This window comes from Sorex araneus, chromosome 4, assembly GCF_027595985.1.
Source record: "Sorex araneus isolate mSorAra2 chromosome 4, mSorAra2.pri, whole genome shotgun sequence".
NCBI classification, from domain to species: domain Eukaryota; kingdom Metazoa; phylum Chordata; class Mammalia; order Eulipotyphla; family Soricidae; genus Sorex; species Sorex araneus.
In genome coordinates, this window is record NC_073305.1 from 214897835 (window position 1) to 214918075 (window position 20241).

General features: G+C 66.1%; 1 protein-coding gene across 2 annotated transcripts in view; it reads right to left on the reverse strand.

Annotated features, from left to right (window-relative positions):
• Positions 1–20241, reverse strand: part of ABCC1 (ATP binding cassette subfamily C member 1) — a 79478-nt gene that overhangs the window by 10490 nt on the left and 48747 nt on the right. The window contains exons 13-24 of one of the 2 annotated variants that reach the window (XM_055136329.1): positions 14408–14554; positions 12671–12758; positions 11802–11877; positions 10132–10258; positions 9786–9962; positions 7910–8077; positions 6225–6408; positions 5123–5149; positions 4035–4125; positions 3174–3309; positions 1630–1837; positions 232–542 (exon numbers count right to left, since the gene is read on the reverse strand). In XM_055136329.1, the coding sequence (XP_054992304.1) occupies positions 232–542; positions 1630–1837; positions 3174–3309; positions 4035–4125; positions 5123–5149; positions 6225–6408; positions 7910–8077; positions 9786–9962; positions 10132–10258; positions 11802–11877; positions 12671–12758; positions 14408–14554 (1740 nt within the window). The remainder of the gene's footprint in view (positions 1–231; positions 543–1629; positions 1838–3173; positions 3310–4034; positions 4126–5122; positions 5150–6224; positions 6409–7909; positions 8078–9785; positions 9963–10131; positions 10259–11801; positions 11878–12670; positions 12759–14407; positions 14555–20241) is intronic. The other variant, XM_055136330.1, reaches the window with a different exon arrangement.

Sequence of the window (20241 nt, forward strand, 5' to 3'; positions counted from 1 at the left end):
GGGGTGGCGGGAGGGAAGCCGGGGTCCCTGGGGGCGGGAAACGCGCAGGGGTGCAGGGGCGGGTGTTGGGACACTGTGTGGCCGAGACACGATCATGGACGACTTTGTCCCTGCGTCTCGCGGAGCTTCGACCCAAAGAAAGAGAAAAGAAGGAAACTCCTTCTCCTGGGCCCCGCAGGCCCTGCCCCGTCTCCCCCCCCCCCCTCCCCGCCATCCCGCCCCGCCTCCCACCTGGATGAAGAAGTAGGCGAGGCCGAGGGGCGGGATGGCCACCGCGGCGATGGGCGTGGCCAGCAGGATGATGATGCAGGCGCCGATGACGTTGAACAGGGAGCCCATGAACATCTTGATGACCTGCGGGATCATCGAGTCCACCGTGTCCATCTCCTTGGAGAAGCGGTTCACCAGGTTCCCGCTGGGCGTCCGCTCGAAGAAGCTCATGGGCGACCGCAGGACGTTGTTGAGCAGGTCCAGGTGCAGGCGGCGGGACGCGAAGATGCCCCCGATGGACACGGCCATGGAGTAGCCGAACACGGCGACGCCTGCCGACACCCGCACCCGCGTCAGGCTGCGGCTGGGAGCCCGGGGCCGGGCCCGGGGCTGGGGGACGGCAGGACGGGGTGGCCCCCCCTCTCCCGCCCCCACATGCCGCTGTTCAGGCGGGCCCGGACCCCTGACCCTTGGTGCCCACAGCCTGACTGCAGGCGAGGACCCCCAGGTAAATTCCTCTGCCCACCTGCAGGGGGCGCCGGGGCGTCTCGGGGGCTCTCTGGGTGTGCCCCGGGCCCGCCCTCTCGGCCGCCAGCAGCACAGGCCTCGGCTCCCCGGGGCTTTGTTTTACTGTTTGGATCCCACCCAGCGGGGCTCAGAGGCGCCTGGGCTTGGTGCTCGGGAGCCGCGTGGCGCTGGGGACCTCACTCGGGCTCGGGCACGCGGGGTCTGGGCTGCGGCTGCTGAGCGCGCCCGTCTGCCCGTCTGCCTGTCTGTCTCTGTCTCTCTCCTCCTGTCTCTCTCTCCCTCTGTCTCTTTCTGTCTGTCTCCCCCTCTGTCTCTATCTCTGTCTCTCCCCCCCTCTATCTTTCTGTCTCTCTCCCTTTCTCCCCCTGTCTCTCTGCCTCTCTGTCTCTATCTCTCTCTCTGTCTCTCTATCTCTGTCTCTCTCCCTTTCTCCCTCTCTCTCTGTCTCTCTTTTTGGGTCACACCCGGCGATGCTCAGGGCTTACCCCTGGCTCTGTCTGCACTCAGGGCTCACTCCCGGCAGTGCTCGGGGGCCCCCTACGGGGTGGTGTGTGCAAGGCCGGAGCCCCCCACCCCCGTGTCCTGTCTCTGCGCCCGCCCCCTCTCTCTGGGTGCCCCTTGCTTGGTTCAATTTTAGGGGGTGTGAACCCGCGTTCCGCCCCCCGGGGCCCTCCTCTGTGGGGCCCTCCCAAGCCACCCCCCACCCCCAGGCCCCCCTGAGCCGCCCCTCTCACCCCCCCCGCCCCCAGGCCCCCCTGCACGGCCCCTCTCCGCCCCCCCCCGCCCCTGGCCCCCCCCTGCCGCCCTCTCCCCCCTGCCGCCCCCGGGGCCCCGAGAGCAGCCCCTCTCCCTCCCGCCCCCAGGCCCCCCTGCACGGCCCCTCTCCCCCACCTTGCGAGATGCCCAGGGCGCCGTAGACGCTGAGGCGCAGGCGCGTGTGCTGCTGGGTGCCGTTGACCACGGGGTCGTCCGTCCAGATGCTGAGCCAGTAGTTGGAGGCCAGCGCGGCCACGTGGTTGCAGAGGAAGAGGAAGATGCTCAGGAAGGAGATGAAGAGCCCGATGGCCTTCATGTAGTCCCAGTACACGGCCAGCTTGACCTGGGGGCGGGCAGGGCGTCACGGCACACCCAGGTGCCCCTCCACGTCCCCCCCCCACCAGCGGGTGCGTGAGGCGGGGCCACGACACAGTCGGGCTGGAAGCGGGGACTGAACCCCAGGCGGGGACCCCAGAGGGACCATCCGCAGGCACCAGAGGGTGACCCTGGGGGCGCTTTCTCCCTGGGCGCCACCCCCTGTGGTGCTCAGCTGGAATTTAAATAACCATCTCTCGGGGCTGCAGAGTCCAGACTGGCACTCAGCAGACCCTGCACCCCCCAGAGACCCGAGCCCCTCTAGGAGTGATCCCTGAGCACTCAGTCAGGAGTCAGCCCTGAGCACTCAGTCAGGACTCAGCCCTGAGTACTCGGCCAGGAGTCAGCCCTGAGCATTCAGTCAGGAGTCAGCCCTGAGCACTCAGTTATCAGTCAGAGCACTCAGCCAGGAGTCAACCCTGAGCACTCAGCCAGGAGTCAGCCCTGAGCACTCAGCCAGGAGTTAGCCCTAAGCACTCGGGCAGGAGTCAGCCCTGAGCACTCATCCAGGAGTCATCCCTGAGCACTCAGTCAGGAGTCAGCCCTGAGCATTCAGTCAAGAGTCAGCCCTGAGCACTCATCCAGGAGTCAGCCCTGAGCACTCCTAGGACAGAGCCCTGCCCCCACCCATCCCCCAGCCCCGGGCCCTTTCCTCTCATCTCCCCTCTCCCGGGGCTGGAGAGAACCCAGCCCCCCCACCCCCGGCGAGGCAAGTGCTCCCCAGCCCCTCCCACTCCCGCTGGGGCCCTCCAACTCATGTCCAGCGCCCCCACCGCTGGCTTCCCCTTCTCGGGGCAAGGGGCGTCTCTGCTCTCGCGCTGAGGCCGGGAGCGGGTGTCAGGGGAGGGCCGGACCCTCTCACCTCCCAGGCCGCTCGGGGTGCCCAGGAGACCCGGGGGCGCGACCCGTGGCGAGCGGCCACTGCGGCCTGTCCCTCGGCCGGGGTGCGCGGGGACGGGGCCCGGGTCTGCAGGAGACGCGAGCCCCCCCCCCCCCCGGGGCTCTCCCACCCTCCCCCCGACCGCACGGAGCTGACGGTCAGCACATGCCTGGCTGGGCTGGGAGGGGTCAGCGGGAGTCGCCAGCGCTGGCTGGAGGCTCCCCCGTGTGCCTCGGCCGTGAGGACGGCAGGGGCGGCCAGTGCCAGCCCCGGGCCGCCCCGGCGGGGCTCGAGCCCCAAGCTCTGCTGTTCGGCCGCAGGGGCTGTGGACAGGGGCCCTCACGGCTCCCCGAGGCCCCCCGACCTGTGCGTGGAATCGGGAGCCGCTCATGCCAAGGCGCTGTGCCGCCCGCCCGCCCCTCACCTGCCCCGTCTGGGCCTTGTCCGCCTCCACCAGCTTCCACGACTCCTCCTTGGCGGCCCCGGCCTTCTGCAGCTCGGCCGAGCTGGCCTGGTGCCGGCCCGCGTCCCCGCTGTAGGAGGAGGAGCTGCTGAGCTGCCTGCGGGGAGACACGAGGGCGTCGGCGGGCGGCCCCCAGTGACCGCCTGCCCACAGCAGGTGTGACCCCGAGAGGCCCCAGGGTGGCAGGAGGGGCTGGGAGGGCGCCCTGAGCACGGCCGGGCGCGGCCCGACTCCAAACCAAACAGCAAAGAGGAAACCTCCGCACTCACGAGTCCTTGCCCGTTTGGGGGTCACACGATGGAGGTTTTTTTTTTTGGGGGGGGGTCTCACCCGGCAATGCTTAGGGCTTACTCCCGGCCCCGCACTCAGGATTGACTCCTGGCGGTGCTCGGGGGACCATGTGGGATGCTGGGAATCGAACCCGGGTCAGCCGTGTGCAAAGCAAACGCCCTCCCCGCTGTGCTATGGCTCCAGCCCCTGGTGTTTGTTTTTTTTTTTAAGTCCTGGTTGCTGTTGACCTTGGAGACCGCCCCTGGCCGTGCTGGGGGGCGGTGGGGGGCGGGGGGACGGGGCTGGGACTAGGAACCAGAGAGCCACGGGGTGCCGGGGATCGGCCCCCAACTCAGCCCCAAATGCTGCTGCAGAAGTGCTCCCAGGGGCCGCGGCAGACTCAGGACCGTGGGGCCGTGGTGTGGGCTGGAGGGCCCCGTGGTACCAGGGACCCAGGGCCCGGCTCCCCCAGGCCTGCAGGCGGCCCTCAGATCTCAGGGGTCCCAGAGACGCCGCCCCCACCTCCCCGGGGCTGAGCCCCGCCCGCCTCACCTTTGCAGCTGCTTCCCCGCTGCCTCGGCCACCAGCACGCCATTCTCCATCTGCTTGGTCTCCTTCCCCGGGACCCCGGTGGCCGTTGGCCCTGGTGGGAGCGAGACGCCAAGGGGGACTCAGGTTTCCCAGCCAGACAGGCGCCAGCTGGCAGATGCCACAGCTGCCACGAGGCAGAGGCAGCCCGCCTGCCCGCCCAGGGGAGGGGTGCCGGGGAGAGGTGGTCCTGGGACACAGGCAAGAGCCTGCAGCCGTCCCCAGCCCCCCACTACCCTGCAGGTCCCCCGGAGGCTACCAGGGACAGCGGGAAAGCGAGGACTGGAGGGGGGGTGCGTGGGAAGGATGGGGAACACCGGGCTGGTGGCCCCGGGGCCTGCTGACATGACAGGGGTGACACCGAGCCCGGGGCAGGCCCTGAGGACTGAGAAGGACAGAGGGCGGAGCACACTGGGGGGTGTTGTGGGGAGCCCCCGGTGAGTGAGGGGAGTTCAGGCGACTGGGATGGGGGGAGCCCCCCCCCGGGACGAGAACAGTGGCTGGGCCTCAGGGCCACAGGTGCACGCGAGTGACGGGGGTCCGGCAGGCGCCACGGGGGCACCGTGGCCATCATTCACCCGCTCGCCTGGCCACGTCAGAGCACTGGCCCGCGAACATGCTGCCCGGGGCCACTGGGCGCAGGACACGGCGTGGCATAGCCAAGCCGCCCAGCTGCGAGGAGCCAAAGGTTCCGGCTGCGTCCCCGATGCCCCCCACCACAGGCGGCCCCTAGTAGGGCTGGGCGCGTGCTGGCCAGCCCGTGGGAGCGGGCAGAGACACGGCACTCAGGGACCCCTCCCAGAAACGGGGCTGCAGCACAAGCCCGTCCGCTGCTCACTCCACAAGCACCGGCCGCAGAAAACCGGGCACCACGGGGTCAGGCGCCAAGGAAGCCAGCGCCACGCAAGCCAGGCGCCACGGAAACCCAGCACCACGCAAGCCAGGCGCCACGGAAGCCCGGTGACACGGAAGCCCGGTGCCACGGAGGTCAGGAGCCACGCAAGCCAGGCGCCCTGGAAGCCCAGTGCCACGGAAGCCAGGGTGCCACTGACCTTGGCTCTCGCCCTCGGTTGTGCCACCTGAAAATCCACAAGATGCGAGAAAGGGTTGGGAGCCAGGAGGTGGCAGAGGGCGCGGCTGGCTGCATTCTCTTCTGCAGCGCGAGGGCCAAGCTTGGCCGGGCACCTGTGCCTCAGTCTCCCTACCCGCAGGACACGGTCCGGGGCTGGCTCCTTTCTCTCAAACTGGAAGCTCAGCCCTGATGCCCGTTTCCGTGGCAGTCACGGGGGCGAGGAAGAAGGGCCGTGCCCGGCAGCGCAGCGGGGAGATGTGGAACCAGCCATGGCAGAGTTCTCTGAGCACAGACGCTGCTCGCCACGTCTGGAACCCGAGCCCGGGGGACGAGGAGGAGGCGGTGCTCCCCTCCTCGAGTTCTCTCAGCCCCCCACAGCGCTGAGCCCCTGGAGACCGACCTCCCTCCTGCAGAGTGAGACTGCTACGGGACTGTCATGAGAGTGCCACGGGACTGTCATGAGAGTGCCACGGGACTGTCATGAGAGTGCCACAGGTCTGTCATGAGAGTGCCACGGGACTGTCATGAGACTGCTACGGGACTGTCATGAGAGTGCCACGGGACTGTCATGAGACTGCCACGGGACTGTCATGAGAGTGCCACAGGACTGTCATGAGACTGCCACAGGTCTGTCACGAGAGTGCCACAGGACTGTCATGAGACTGCCACGGGTCTGTCATGAGAGTGCCACGGGACTCATGAGACTGCCACGGGACTGTCATGAGAGTGCCACGGGACTGTCATGAGAGTGCCACAGGCCTGTCATGAGACTGCCACGGGTCTGTCATGAGAGTGCCACGGGTCTGTCATGAGAGTGCCACGGGACTGTCATGAGACTGCCACAAGTCTGTCATGAGACTGCCACGGGTCTGTCATGAGACTGCCACGGGACTGTCATGAGACTGCCACGGGACTGTCATGAGACTGCTACGGGATTGTCATGAGACTGCCACGGGACTGTCATGAGACTGCCACAGGGCTGCCACGACTGGGGCATCGACAGGACCATGGCGAGTACAGCCCCCTCCTCCCTCGGCTCAGTGCCCCCCACGGGCTCCTCCCAGGCCCGGTGCGGCCCCTACCGTCCTCGGGCGGGCTCTGCTCCTGCTCGGCGCTGGCGTAAGTGCGCAGGAACTCGGCGAAGGCGCCCTCCCGGGCCAGCAGCTCCTGGTAGGAGCCCAGCTCCGAGACCTTGCCGCCACTCATGACGATGATGATGTCGGCCTGCGGCAGGTAGCTAATGCCGTGCGTGACCAGAAGGCGCGTCTGCGGGCCAGGGAGGAGGCGGCGTCAGCGCACAGGGTCAGACGTGCACCCGTGGGGGCGCTTTTCCCTCCACACGCCAGCAGGGGGCATCAGAGGCCAGAGCAGCTGGCGGGGTGGGGGGGGGCTGGAGGGCTGGAGTGTGGGGGGCAGATCTGGGAACTCCAGGAGCCGAATTGAGGGTGGAGGGAGAAAGGCAACCGGGAAATAGCCACGGGGCCACGCGGCTGAAGCAGCCGTCTCTCTCTGTCTCTGTCTGTCTCTGCCCGTCTCTGTCTGACTCTGTCTCTGTCCATCCCTGTCTGTCTCTGTCCGTCTTTGTCCATCTCTGTCCATCCCTGTCTGTCTCTGTCGGTCTCTGTCCATCCCTGTCCGTCTCTGTCCATCTCTGTCTGTCTCTGTCTGTCTCTGTCGGTCTCTGTCCATCCCTGTCCGTCTCTGTCCGTCTCTGTCCATCTCTGTCGGTCTCTGTCTGTCTCTGTCGGTCTCTGTCCATCCTTGTCCATCTCTGTCTCTGTCCATCTCTGTCCGTCTCTGTCGGTCTCTGTCCATCCCTGTCCATCTCTGTCTCTGTCCATCTCTGTCCGTCTGTCGGTCTCTGTCGGTCTCTGTCCATCTCTGTCCACTTCTGTCCATCTCTGTCCGTCTCTGACAATGCCCCGGGCAGGTGAGGGCAGACGGGAACGGGCTGGATAGGAGCAGGCCCAGCAGGGGAAAGGCTGGGGAGATGTTTACCCCCGAGGGGCAGAGAGGGGCTAAGAACGCTTTACAGTCAGGAGGAAAACAGTCGGCCGGCCTAACAGTCTGCGCCGGGCAGCGAGGGGGCGGGGCGGGGCAGGGTGGGCTGCGACTCCGCTTATGGGCCAGGGGCCGGGCCTCTGCGGGCCATTGGGATTTATGGTCATTATCTTTTGGAGGGGCCACACCCAGCAGTGCTCAGGGCTGGCTCCTGGCTCTGTGCTCAGGGATCACTGCTGGCCGGGGCTCGGGGGGCCCTACGGTGCGTGTGGGGGGGTCGGGGTTAGAATCCTCATCCGCTGCGTGCAGGTCAAGCGCCCTGCTCCTCGTCCTGCCTCCCGGGCCCCGGGTGTCTATTCTACCTGGGCGTTTGGCCCTGTCCCGGGCAGGGGTGGGAACCCGAGCCTCACGGGGAGGAAAGGGGGTCCCAGGAGCGGGGCTGGTGGCCGCGGGGACTGAGACTTACTTCTGTTATTTTGGTTTTTTGGGGGGGGGGCTCACACCCAGTGATGCACAAGGGTTACTCCTGGCTCTGCACTCAGGAATTACCCCTGGCCGTGCTCAGGGGACCATATGGGATGCTGGGATTTGAACCTGGGTCGGCCATGTGCAAGGCAAATGCCCTACCCGCTGTGCTACGCTCCAGCCCCCCCCCCCCCCCCCCGTGTTTGGTTTTTAAAGGCTCCTGTTCAACTCTCCCTGCCAGACGGGAGCGCGTTTCTCGGCGGTGCCACCAGGGCGGCGCCACAGCCCCGGCGGGCGGTACCTTGTGCTTCAGCATCCCCTTGGGGCCGATGACGTTCTCAAAGATGTGCTTGCCCACGTGCGCGTCCACCGCCGACAGGGGGTCGTCGAAGAGGTAGATGTCCGCGTCGCAGTAGACGGCCCGGGCCAGGCTCACTCGCTGCTTCTGCCCCCCGGAAAGGTTCACGCCCTGCGGAGAGGCGGTGGGGGGGTGAGGCTCGGGGCGTGGGGCCCGGGGAGGCGTGGCCAGCCCAGCCCGGGCACAGCGACGGGGCGGGCCACGGGCTCCCAGGGGCCGGCCCCTGCACAGACTTGGCGTCAGCTGTGCTTCCCGGTCCCTTGCTGCCCACCGCGGCCTCACAGTCGGGCCTGAGTGATCCACCAGCTGGCCCCGGGGCCGGGTGGCACAGGGAGGGGTTAAAGTGACAGTAGAGCACAGGGCAAGACTGGTGGTCCTGTGTGAGAGTGCGTGTGTGTGCGTGCGTGCGTGTGTGTGTGTGTGTGTGTGTGTGCGTGTGAATGTATGCGGGAGAATGTATGTGAATATGTTGTAGGCAAGTATACTTGCGTGTTAGTATGTGTGACTATGTGTGTGACTGTGTGAGTCAGTACGTATGTGTCAATGTGTACGTGTGTGCGTGTGCGTCAGCGTATGTGAATGTGTCACTCTGTGTCAGTGTGTAAGTATATGTGTGCAGTGCGTGTGAGTGTATGCGTGTGTGTGAATGTGTGCGAGTGTGTGTGGGAGAATGTGTATGTGTGAATGTGTGTGAACAAGTATATGTGAGTGCATGTGTTAGTATGTATGACCATATATGTGACTGTGTGTATGTATGAGAGTGTGTGTGTGTATGTGTGTCAGGGTGTGTGTGAGTGCTGTCAGTGTGTGTGAATGTGTGAGAGTGTGTGCACATGTATGTGCGCGTGTGTATGCATGTGTGTGTGGAGCCCCCCCAGCCGCACACACCCCTCTCTGACCTCTCTGACACGCACCACTCAGCACTTCCGAGACAGAGACCCGCGCCGTCTCCCGACAAAGTGAGGGGACCCCCCCCCCCCCCGCCTGGAGGGCGCCCCCTTCCCAGGCTCCTCCTGACACGGCAGCCGGCTAAGCTGGCCCGTGTGTGTCTGATCCCGCAGAGGCCCGGCCTCAGGGGAGGAAACAGGAAACCAGGGCCAGAGCCGAGGGCAGAAAGGGGGGACAAAGGCAGGAGGCAGTGGACGCCCCCGCCCACTCTGGCCTCTGTAGCTCCCAGCTGGGCTCCGGCTCCTGCCAGAGCCCGGCTATCCGCTGGGCGTGAGTGTGAGTGCGAGTTGTGAGTGTGTGTGTGTGTGTGTGTGACATACTGCCACAGATCTTGGCTGCTATCTGCTGTGCCTGAGTGTTCGAGTGTGTGTGTGTGTGTGTGAGAGAGAGAGAGAGAAAGAGAGTGTGTGTGTGTGACAGACTCATAGATCCCGGCTGCTATCCACTAAGCGTGAGTGTGTGTCAGTGTGTGAGTATGAGTATGTGAGTGTGTGTATCTGTTGTGTGTGAGTGTGACATACTGCCACAGATCTTGGCTGCCATCTGCTGTGCCTGAGTGTGAGTGTGTGTGTGAGTGTGTGTGTGTGAGTGTGTGTGAGTGTGAGTGTGTGTGAGAGTGTGTGTGTGAGAGTGTGTGTGTGACATACTGCCACAGATCCCAGCTGCCATCTGCTGTGCCTGAGTGTGTGAGTGTGAGTGTGAGTGTGTGGACGTGGCCATTTATTTCCCAGGCGCCCTCAGGTCCCCCCGCGGACAGCGAAGCCCCCAGGCGGGCCGGGACCCCCTGCCCAGGGCCTGGAGCCCCGTGTCGCGGAGCCGCTGACACACGTGTCCCCCACCGAGGGCCTGGCCGGGGCCGGCCCGGGCGCACCTTCTCCCCGATCTCCGTCTGGTCTCGGCTGGGCAGCATGTCCAGGTCGGGCAAGAGGGCGCAGGCGGCGACCACGGCCTGGTAGTGGCGCTGCAGGAGGGGCCGCCCGAAGAGGATGTTCTCCTGCAGCGAGTTGTTCTGGATCCAGGCCTGCTGCGGCACGTAGGCCACGGAGCCCTGCGCGGGACGGGCGCGTCAGCCGGGGAAACCGAGTCTCCGAGGGCGGGCGGGGAGCTGCCGGGTCTCCTCGATGGCCGCCGGGTGTCCACTGTCTGCCGGACTGTCCGAGCGGCCAGCCCAGGGGCCCGACAGCTGCACCCCCTCCCCCCACCGCCCGCCGGCTCACCTTCACGGCCACGTGTCCCTCCACCTTGTCCATCTCGGCCAGGAGCGCGGACAGCAGGGACGACTTCCCGCAGCCCACCTGGCCCACCACGGCCACCAGGGTGCCCTCGGGCACGGAGAAGCTGATGCTGCAGGGGTGGGGCAGAGAGGGGGAGAGAGAGAGAGACGGTGAGAAATGGAGAGGGGAGAGAAAAACAGGGAGAGGAGAGAGAGAGGCAGGGAGGAGAGAGAGGGAGGGAGAGGAGGAGAGAGGGAGAGGGAGAAAGAGAGGGAGAGAGAGGGGAGAGGGAGAAAGAGAGAGAGAGGGGGGAAAGGGGAAGAGAGAGAGGGAGAAAGAGAGGGAGAGAGAGGGGGAGAGGGAGAAGGGGAGAGAGAGAGGGAGGGGGAGAGAGAGAGGGAGGGGGGAAGGGGGAGAGAGGGAGAGAGGGAGAGAGAGAGGGAGGGGGGAAGGGGGAGAGAGGGAGAGGGAGAGAGGGGGGAGAGAGAGGGAGAGGGAGAGAGAGGGGGGAGAGAGAGAGGGAGGGGGGAAGGGGGAGAGAGGGAGAGAGGGAGAGAGAGAGGGAGGGGGGAAGGGGGAGAGAGGGAGAGGGAGAGAGAGGGGGGAGAGAGAGAGGGAGGGGGAAGGGGGAGAGAGGGAGAGGGAGAGAGAGGGGGGAGAGAGAGGGAGAGGGAGAGAGGGGGAGAGGGAGGGAGAGAGGGAGAGGGGGGGGAGAGAGGGAGAGGGAGAGAGAGGGGGGGGAGAGAGGGAGAGGGAGAGAGGGAGAGAGGGGGAGAGGGGGAGAGGGAGGGAGAGAGAGAGGAGAGAGAGAGGGAAAGAAAGAGAGGGGGAGAGGGAGCGCCACCGTGAGGCTCTCTCCCCCTGCGCCTGGCCACGGGCCCTTCCTGTCTGGAACTTTCCCGCCCTTCCCACAGCCGACCTGGCTGCCCGGGATGTCCCCCGCTGGGGAGGTGCCGGGGCAGGTGACCACCAAGGGTTCGGCCCACCTGCCTGTTGGGGTGGGGGGAGTGTGCAGCCCCCCTCCCGCCCCGGCACAGCCGTCGTCTGGTGGCCCAGGAAGGGATTCCCGCTCGGGGGAGCAGGGGGACAAGCCTGACCCTGTGTGTGCTGCGGGGCCGAAGCCTCCAGTCAGCAGGGGCCGGCGGGCAGGGTCGGGCCCACACTCGCACCCTGCGCGCTGCACCCCTGCACTCTGGTGCCCCGGCACCGCCATGGGGAAGGGCACGTGACCTCATCCGAGCCAACGAGCAGCAGGCAGGGCTCCCGGAAGGCGGGAAGCAACCGCACCCCTGCATCGGGCAGGAAGCAGAGGGAAGCCGGGACGAGGAGGGGGTCGGGGAGGCGGGTGCAGCTCCGGGCAGAGGCCGCATGGCGTGTATTTGAGGCCCGGGGCTGGATCCAGAGGCCCCGAGGCGCGGAGACGAGCCCCCACTGTGGCCCCTGGGCCCCTCCCGTCCCCCAGCCCCTGCCCCCTCTCCTGCTCCTCAGCCCTGCTCAGGCCCCCCTCACTCTGAGGGCGCCTGGATCACACCGTCCCTGAAGGAGGCTCTTCTCCGCCCCCCTCCCCGTGCCTGGTTCCCGCCACGGGTCATCTGTGGGGACCCCGGCACCTGCCCCTGCATCACCCCTGCGACGGCAGTGCTGGGCGCTACCCCCCCCACCCGCCGGCTCACCCGTGCAGCGTGGGCGGGTCGCTCCGGGCCCAGGTGAACGTGGCGTTTTTCACGGCGATGCTGTTGGTGACGCCACCTGTGAGGGGCCGACATGGCACCGTCAGGCGGGCGACGGGGCCACAGGGGGCTGTTTCCCCTGTGGCGGGGGTGCGCCCCCGAGAGGAGGCTCGAGGGCACTGGTGCGGGAGGAGTGATGCTGCCGGGACCCCCCCCACCTGCCCCGACCGTGTGAAGGCATCAGGCGGCAACTCTGGCTGGAAGGACTGAGCAGGAGCTGGGGGCGGGCAAGGCCCCCCGACACCCCGTGAGGGCCTTCCGCTATGCTCCCAGTGAGACCCCCAGCCCCCACCCCCCGGGGCACCCCCGGGCCCTCTCCCCAGCCTCGGGCAGGCCGGTCTTTCTGGAGTCCCTGCGACTCTCTCCAACATCGACCCCTCCTGTCTGGAACTTTCTCTGGTGCCTTCCATGGCTAAGCCGGGCTGCCCGGGCAGAGCCCCCGCAGTGGGAGGCGGGGGGCTGGAGCCACCTGGAGCTGCCACCCCCCTCACCCCTGCAGTGTGCTGTGGGCCGCCAGGTCCCTCCCGCTGGGCAGCCCTGGGCAAGCCCCTTGGCTTCTCTGAGCCACTCTCCCTCCCGTGACCGGGAGCTGGAGGCGTGGGGAGGCCCAGGGCCGTGGCGAGGGTGGTGCGGGAGGGGCAGAGCCAGGCCAGGCGAGGTTGGGGGGGTCTCTGCAGCCCCTCTGTGCTGTGCAGGAAGCATGCATGTGCTGGTAACAGACACGTGCGTGCAATCGTGCACATGCACAACACGTGCTCACCCATGCACACACACATGCATTCACACACGTGCACACACATATGCTCACGCACCGTCTTTGATGGAGCGGTGCTCGATGCTGTCGGGCTCCAGCTCCTCGTGGGACAGGAAGACGCGGAGGCGTTTCAGGGAGACGCTTGCCTGCGGACAGAACAAGAGGCCCGCGTTACTCTTCAGAGCTGCTCTGCAAAACGGACCAGTGCACTTGCCGTGATTCCCCCTGTGGAGGCCACACACACGCATGCGCACACACACACACGTGCACACACACAAACACGTACACAAGCACATACACATACACACATGCACGCACACATGCACACGTACACGCACACACATGCACGCACACATACACACATGCACACACACATGCACACGTACACGCACACACATGCACGCACACATACACACATGCACAAACACACACACGTACACACATGTGTGCACACATGCACACACGTACATGCACACACACGTACACACATGCATGCACACGTATATACATGCGCACACACACAAACAACACACACACACACACACACCTGAAACCTGGAGCAAAAATGAAACGGGTTTGGGTCTGGCCTGGTTTCCTCTGGAAACCCCAAGCCAGAGATTGTTCTAGAGTCGCAGACCACACAGCCTCAGGGCACATGCTTACAGCTGGGGTCCCGGGGGTCTCTCGGGCCACAGTGCCCCCTCTAGGTTGCTCAGGGACAAGCACAGAGTGCTCACAGCAAAGAAATCTGTGTGTGGCCACACCTGGGGGCCCTCTGAGCCCTCCCTGGGCCCCGGGCATGTGGCCTTCTGCACGGCACCAGCTCGACCCTCCAGGCGCCAACCACACACACTGGGAAGGGGATTCCCGGTCAAGAGCTCCGGAGGCAGGAGGGGAGAGGTGGGAGAGGAGGGAGAGGAGGGAGAGGAGGGAGAGAAGGGAGAGGAGAGAGAGGAGGGAGAGGAGGGAGAGGAGGGAGAGGAGGGAGAGGGGCCCCAGGGTGGGCCCGGAGGAATGGAGGAGACTTGGGGCAGCCGCACGGGGCTTCAGGGTCCTGCTTGCTCTGCTGCCTCCATGAGAGAGAGAGAGAGAGAGAGAAAGAGAGAGAGAGAGAGAGAGAGAGAGAGAAGGAGAGAGGGAGAGAGAGGGAGAGAGGGAGAGGCAGGGAGAGGGAGAGAGATAGGGAGGGAGAAAGAAAGAGAGGGAGAGGGAGGGAGGGAGAGAAATGGAGAGAGAATGGGGAGGAAGAGAGGGAGAGGGGTGAAAGGGAGAGAGAAAGTGAGAGAGGGGGAGGGAAAGAGAAAGAGGGAGGGAGAGACAGAAAGGGGGAGAGGGAGGGAGGGAGGGAGGGAGGGAGGGAGGGAGGGAGGGAGGGAGAGAAATGGAGAGAGAATGGGGAGGGAGAGAGGGAGAGGGGTGAAAGGGAGAGAGAAAGTGAGAGAGGGGGAGGGAAAGAGAAAGAGGGAGGGAGAAACAGAAAGGGGGAGAGGGAGGGAGGGGGAGGGGGAGGGAGGGGGAAAGAGGGAGGGGGATAGGGGGAGGGAGGGAGGGATGGAGGGAAGGGGAGAGAGGGAGGGAGGGAGGGGGAGGGAGGGAGGGAGGGAAGGGACAGAGGGAGGGGGAGGGAGGGAGGGGGAGGGAGGGGGAGGGAGGGAGCGGTGGGAGGGAGGGAGGGGGAGAGAGGGAGGGAGGGAGAGGGAGAGAGGGAGGGAGGGAGAGGGAGAGAGGGAGGGAGGGAGGGGTGGGACAGAGGAGGGAGGGGAGGGAGGGCGGGGTGCGGGAGGCGGGCGCCCACCTGCACCATGCTGCTGATGACCATGGGCAGGATGTTGAGGGGGAAGCGGAGGATGTTGAACAGGGCGAGGGACACGAAGGCCTTCTGCGCGTCCAGGACGTTGTTCTTGTTGACGGTCACGTAGACGGCGAACGTGGACAGCGCCACCTGCGGGCAGAGGCCCCATGAGCCCGGGGGGCCGCGCCTGCACCCCCGCCCAGCCCGAGAGGGGGCCATACACCGGCCCCAGGACTGGACAGAGGAGAGACTGACCGGGCGCCCCGAGTCCCAGCCTCGCCAACCCCCGACTCAGCTGCACATTCTCGGGGTCCCCAGCGTGCAGGACCCACCCAGACCCTCGTCCCCGGGCTCTGCCGGGAGGCGCCTGGCTCAGGGCCGGGAGGGGGACCTCGGCGTCTCCCCCTCACGGCTAGGGGGTGCTGGGTGCATCGGGGCCTGCACAGGGACCCCCGAGGCCCCAGGACGGACCCTGGGGCTCACGGGCGTTTCCCGGGGTGCTACCTTCCAGGGTTCAGGGGCACCCGCCCCGCCCTGGCCTCGCGCCCCCGTGACACGCGGCCCGGCCCGCTGACAGCGGCGTCTGTCTGTCTGTCTGTCTGTCGAGGCGTCTGTACTGCGCTCGGGGCTGCTGAGACCGGCCAGTCGCACCCGGTCCCTTCGGGTCCTCGGACTCCGCCTCCCTCACACCCACCCGTGGGCAGGCAGCGCCCCACCCTCGGGGCAGGAACGGGCCATGGGAAGCGTGGGCGGCCCCAGGGCTCATCCTGAGGGAGTCAGAGGCCGTGGGCCCGTGGGGGCCGGGGCTTCTCTCCCCCCCCCGCCCTGACGCTGAGAGCCAAGGGCGGCTCCAAAGCGTTCCCCGGTCCCTGCACCCGCCGGGGGTCCCTGGAGACCAGGGGGGTGGCGGGGGCCAGCGGGGCCAGCTCGGGCGCCAAGCGGGACATGGGACAAGCCGTGCTCAAAGTCCTCATGGAGAAGGCACTCAGGCCTCGGCAGAACACGACTCACAGAGCAGGCCTGGACACACACACACACACACACACACACACACACACACACACACACACACACACACACGGGCCTTGTGTCTGACTCACACAGGCAAATCTCTTCCTAATAAATAATGCAAGTCAAAACGCCTAAGATGAAGCCAGGGGAGAACAGCTCCGGGGGGGGGGGTGGCTGGGGGAGCCCCGATTCAGTGACCCGCCCACCCCGCCAGAGGAAGCCCCCAAGCACTGCTGGGTGTAGCCCCCAACTCCTTCCACTCCCCCGAAAATAGCAGGACCAACCAAGAAACGCCACCGCCCACCTTGGGGTTCTGTGTGAACTGTCTCACGGTTGGGAGGGGCAGAGGAGTAGAGGGACAGAGGGGAGAGGGGCAGAGGAGTAGAGGGGTGGAGGGGAGAGGGGCAGAGGGGCAGAGGGGAGAGGGGCAGAGGAGTAGAGGGGCAGAGGGGAGAGGGGCAGAGGAGTAAAGGAGTAGAGGGGCAGAGGAGTAGAGGGGCAGAGGGGCAGAGGGGCAGAGGAGTAGAGGGGCAGAGGAGTAAAGGAGTAGAGGGGCAGAGCAGAGGAGTAGAGGGGAGAGGGGCAGAGGAGTAGAGGGGCAGAGGGGAGAGGGGCAGAGGAGTAGAGGGGCAGAGGAGTAGAGGGGCAGAGAGGAGAGGGGCAGAGGAGTAGAGGGGCAGAGAGGAGAGGGGCAGAGGAGTAGAGGGACAGAGGGCAGAGGGCAGAGGAGTAGAGGGGCAGAGGAGTAGAGTAGAGGGGCAGAGCAGAGGAGTAGAGGGGAGAGGGGCAGAGGAGTAGAGGGGCAGAGGGCAGAGGGCAGAGGAGTAGAGGGGCAGAGGAGTAGAGGGGCAGAGGAGTAGAGGAGTAGAGGGGCAGAGGAGTAGAGTAGAGGGGCAGAGCAGAGGAGTAGAGGGGAGAAGGGCAGAGGAGTAGAAGGGCAGAGGAATAGAGGGGCAGAGGGCAGAGGAGTAGAGGGGCAGAGGAGTAGAGGGGCAGAGGAGTAGAGGAGTAGAGGGGCAGAGGAGTAGAGGAGTAGAGGGGCAGAGGAGTAGAGGAGTAGAGGGGCAGAGGGGCAGAGGGCAGAGGAGTAGAGGGGCAGAGGAGTAGAGGAGTAGAGGGGCAGAGGAGTAGAGGAGTAGAGGGGCAGAGGAGTAGAGGAGCAGAGGGGCAGAGGGCAGAGGAGTAGAGGGGCAGAGGAGTAGAGGAGCAGAGGGGCAGAGGGCAGAGGAGTAGAGGGGCAGAGGAGTAGAGGGGCAGAGGAGTAGAGGAGTAGAGGGGAGAGGGGCAGAGGGCAGAGGAGTAGAGGGGCAGAGGAGTAGAGGAGTAGAGGGGAGAGGGGCAGAGGAGTAGAGGGGCAGAGGAGTAGAGGGGCAGAGGAGTAGAGGGGCAGAGGAGTAGAGGGCAGAGGGGCAGAGGAGTAGAGGGGCAGAGGAGTAGAGGGGCAGAGGAGTAGAGGGGCAGAGGGGCAGAGCAGAGGAGTAGCGGGGAGAGGGGCAGAGGGGCAGAGGGGTCCAGGCCGGCTCTTGGCACTGAGGTTCGGCGCGGAGCTGGGCCCGGTGGCACCTGGGGACCACACGCTGAGCCTGGTGACTCCCAGGCCCTGTCCTACCACTTGAGCCCGTCCCCGCCCCCCGCCTCGACTATTCTGTTCTGTTTTGTTTGGGGGCCACACCCAGCGGTGCTCAGCCAGGCTGGTCCCTGGCTCTACACTCAGGAATCGCTCCTGGCGGAGCTTGGGGGGCCCCTGTGGGATGCCGGGGACCGAACCCAGGTTGGCCGTGTGCCAGGCAAACGCCCCCTCCCCGTGCCGTCGCTCTGGCCGCCCGTCTAAGTGTTCCCGCTCGCGTGAACTCGGGACTCTGTGCCCCACGCAGGAGAGCTCTGAGGGTTGTAGCAAGCACGCGGGACACTGCCGGCTGGGAGGAAAACAAAGCAAAGCCTCCGGGTCGCGGCCGGCCCCTCTCAGACACGGCTCAAAGGACAAACAGAGCTGCCGTGGGACTGGGCCAAGAAGGGGCCAGAGAGGGGCTGGCCTTGCACGCAGCCAACCTGGGTCTACCCCTGGCACACTGCATCTGGTCCCCCTGCCCTTCCGGGAGTGATTCCCGAGCACAGAGCCAGGAGTCAGCCCCGAGTATCGCCGGGGGTGGCCCAGCAACCAGAAAGCACAAGAAGGGTGTGTGTGGAGGGAAGAACCTTCTGGCCTGGAAAGTCGACACAGGAGCACACGGGACTTTCCGGGAGGCGGGTTCCAGAGCAGCCAAGGGACGCCACTGCCCGCCACTGGCCGCGGGAACTGGGGGGAAGGGGGCGGGGCCCGGGACCGACCCCCCTGGTGCTGACTCTGGGAAGGCCCCCGGTGCTCCCACCGTCCCCGGCTCGTGTCTGAACAGACCGAGACCCAGTCAGCCTGGACGTTTTCCTTTCCTTTCTTCCAGGGGTCACACCTGGCGCTGCTCAGGCTTCCGTGCGTGATGGTGCTCGGAGCAGCAGTGCTCGGGGGGGGGGGGGGCATGCCAGGCCGTGCCGGGGCTCAGGCCTGGGCCTTCCACCCACCTCCCTGCTCCTTGATTCTGACACGTTTCAGTGACTAGAGAAAAAAAAAATACATGGGGGGGATGACAGCACAGCGGGGAGGGCGCTGGCCTTGCACGCGTGGCCGAGCCGGGTCTGATCCCCGGCATCCCATTGGCTCCCCCGAGTCCACCAGTAGTGGTTCCCGAGCACAGGGTGAGGAGTCAGCCCTGAGCATCGCCGTGTGTGGCATCGCCGTGTGTGGCCCCCAAACAGAAACAAACAGAAAAAGTTAAACCGATTGCAGGAATGCAAAGGAAGTGAAAATCCACAGCCCTCACGCGAGGGGGTGGGGGGAGGGGTGGGGGAGGGGGGGGAGGGGTGGGGAGGGGGTGGGGGAGGGGTGGGGGAGGGGGGGGCGTGCTGGACACACACCACAGGCCGGGCCCTTGGAAGGAAGCTCAGGGGTATCCCACATCTCCCCTCCGCTGGGGTCCCCGCCCCTGCTCGAGACCCCCGAGGCTCGGTTCCCCTCCTGCTTCCCCGCCCCCCACCCCCACTCCCATCCCGGGACAGTGCTCGCGTGCCCACGGGGGCCTCTGACTTCTCACGCCTCAACGAGCCTCCCTCTGAGTCACAGGGCGAGACTCGGCCACAGCCCAGGTTCTGGTCGGGCTGGCCTGGGCGGGGCCCAGAGCCGAAATTTCCACAGGAGGGACGGTGGGGATGATGGTGGGGCAGGGGACGCCCTTGTGGCTGCTTCCAAGGCTGGGGACCCACCCCAGGGAGCCTCAAGTTTGGCCCCCTCCACCCCTGACCTGCAAGGCTGGTAGGAATGCAAACACGGCCGTCCCACCCAGGCCTCAGGGAGGGGACGCCCCCCCAGCCCGGGCTGCACTGTGTGACGAGGCCACAGAGGCCCTAATGTCCCCCCCAACCACCCCCACTTGGGCCTCAAGCCTCCCTGGGTGCAGCTTCCGACCCGAGGCCACAGGAAGCGGAGTGAGATTAGAAACGCGAGCATCCGGGGCCGGAGCGATAGCACAAGCGGGGAGGGCGTTTGCCTCGCACGCGACCGACTCGGTTTCAATCCCCAGCATCCCATAGGGTCCCCTGAGCACCGGCAGGGGTAATTCCTGAGTGCAGAGCCAGGAGGAACCCCTGAGCATCGCAGGGTGGGACACAAAAAGCAAAAAAGAAAAAAAAAAAAAAGGGAGGGGCTGGAGCAACAGCATTTGCCTTGCACGTGGCCGACCTGGGTTCGATTCCCAGCATCCCATAGGATCCCCTGAGCACCGCCAGGAGTGATTCCTGAGTGCAGAGCCAGGAGTGACCCCTGAGCATCGCCGGGTGGGACCCAAAAAGCAAAAACAAAAAGCAAGCAAGCAAACAAACAAAACACCAAAAATCCAAGAGACTGCAGCACCTCCAGCCGCCCGCCGGCATCCCGGCTGTGGGAAGCAGGAGCAAAGGGACCCGAGCCGGGACCGCATCCGTTCCCAGCAGGAGCATGGATTTCCGGCCGGGATGGGCCCAGTGGCCAGAGGAATGGGCGTGGCACCACCCCAGATCAATCAACCCACGTCCAGAGGGCCGGCCCCACGGGGAAAGAGAATCGGGGCGTCTGCCAGCGTAACTAGGAGCGACGGGCACCTCGGCACAGCGTGAGGCGAGGGGGGACGGGGCGAGCGGCCTGCGACAGGAGGAAAAGCCACAGTGGGAGGGGGCAGCGCGACCCTGTCCTCAGGCACCCGCCCGGGGCCTCGACCTGGTCCCTGGCTCTACGGCCTCCCGACGACAGTGACGCCCACGGAAGCCTTGAGACCGTCCGGGGTCGGCCGGCCAGGGCGGGGCCTGGTGGTGCCGTGCCCAGCCAAGGGGGCGGGGAGAAGGCCGAGCCCCACGGGGGGGGGGGGGGGGCCGAGCAGGGCAGCACGTCTGGACAGCGGAGGGCAGGGCCGAGGTCACAGCACTTGTCAAAGCCCGCGTCCTTCCAGGCAGTGACCCGCGACCAAGGGGTCACACTAGGAAGTAAAAACAACAAACAAAAGCCCAAACAGGAGCGCCGGAAGGCGGCCTGACCCAGGGCACGCGGGGACGTGCTTTCCTTTTTTTTCTTTTTGGGTCACACCCGGCGATGCTCAGGGGTCACTCCTGGCGGTTCTCCGGGGACCCTTTGGGATGCTGGGAATCGAACCTGGGCTGGCCAGGGGCAAGGCAAACGCCCTCCCCGCTGTGCTAGCGCTCCCAGCCCCGGGACGTGCTCTCAATAACGAGATGCGTCAACTCTGTTTGCTAAAACAACGCTCCAG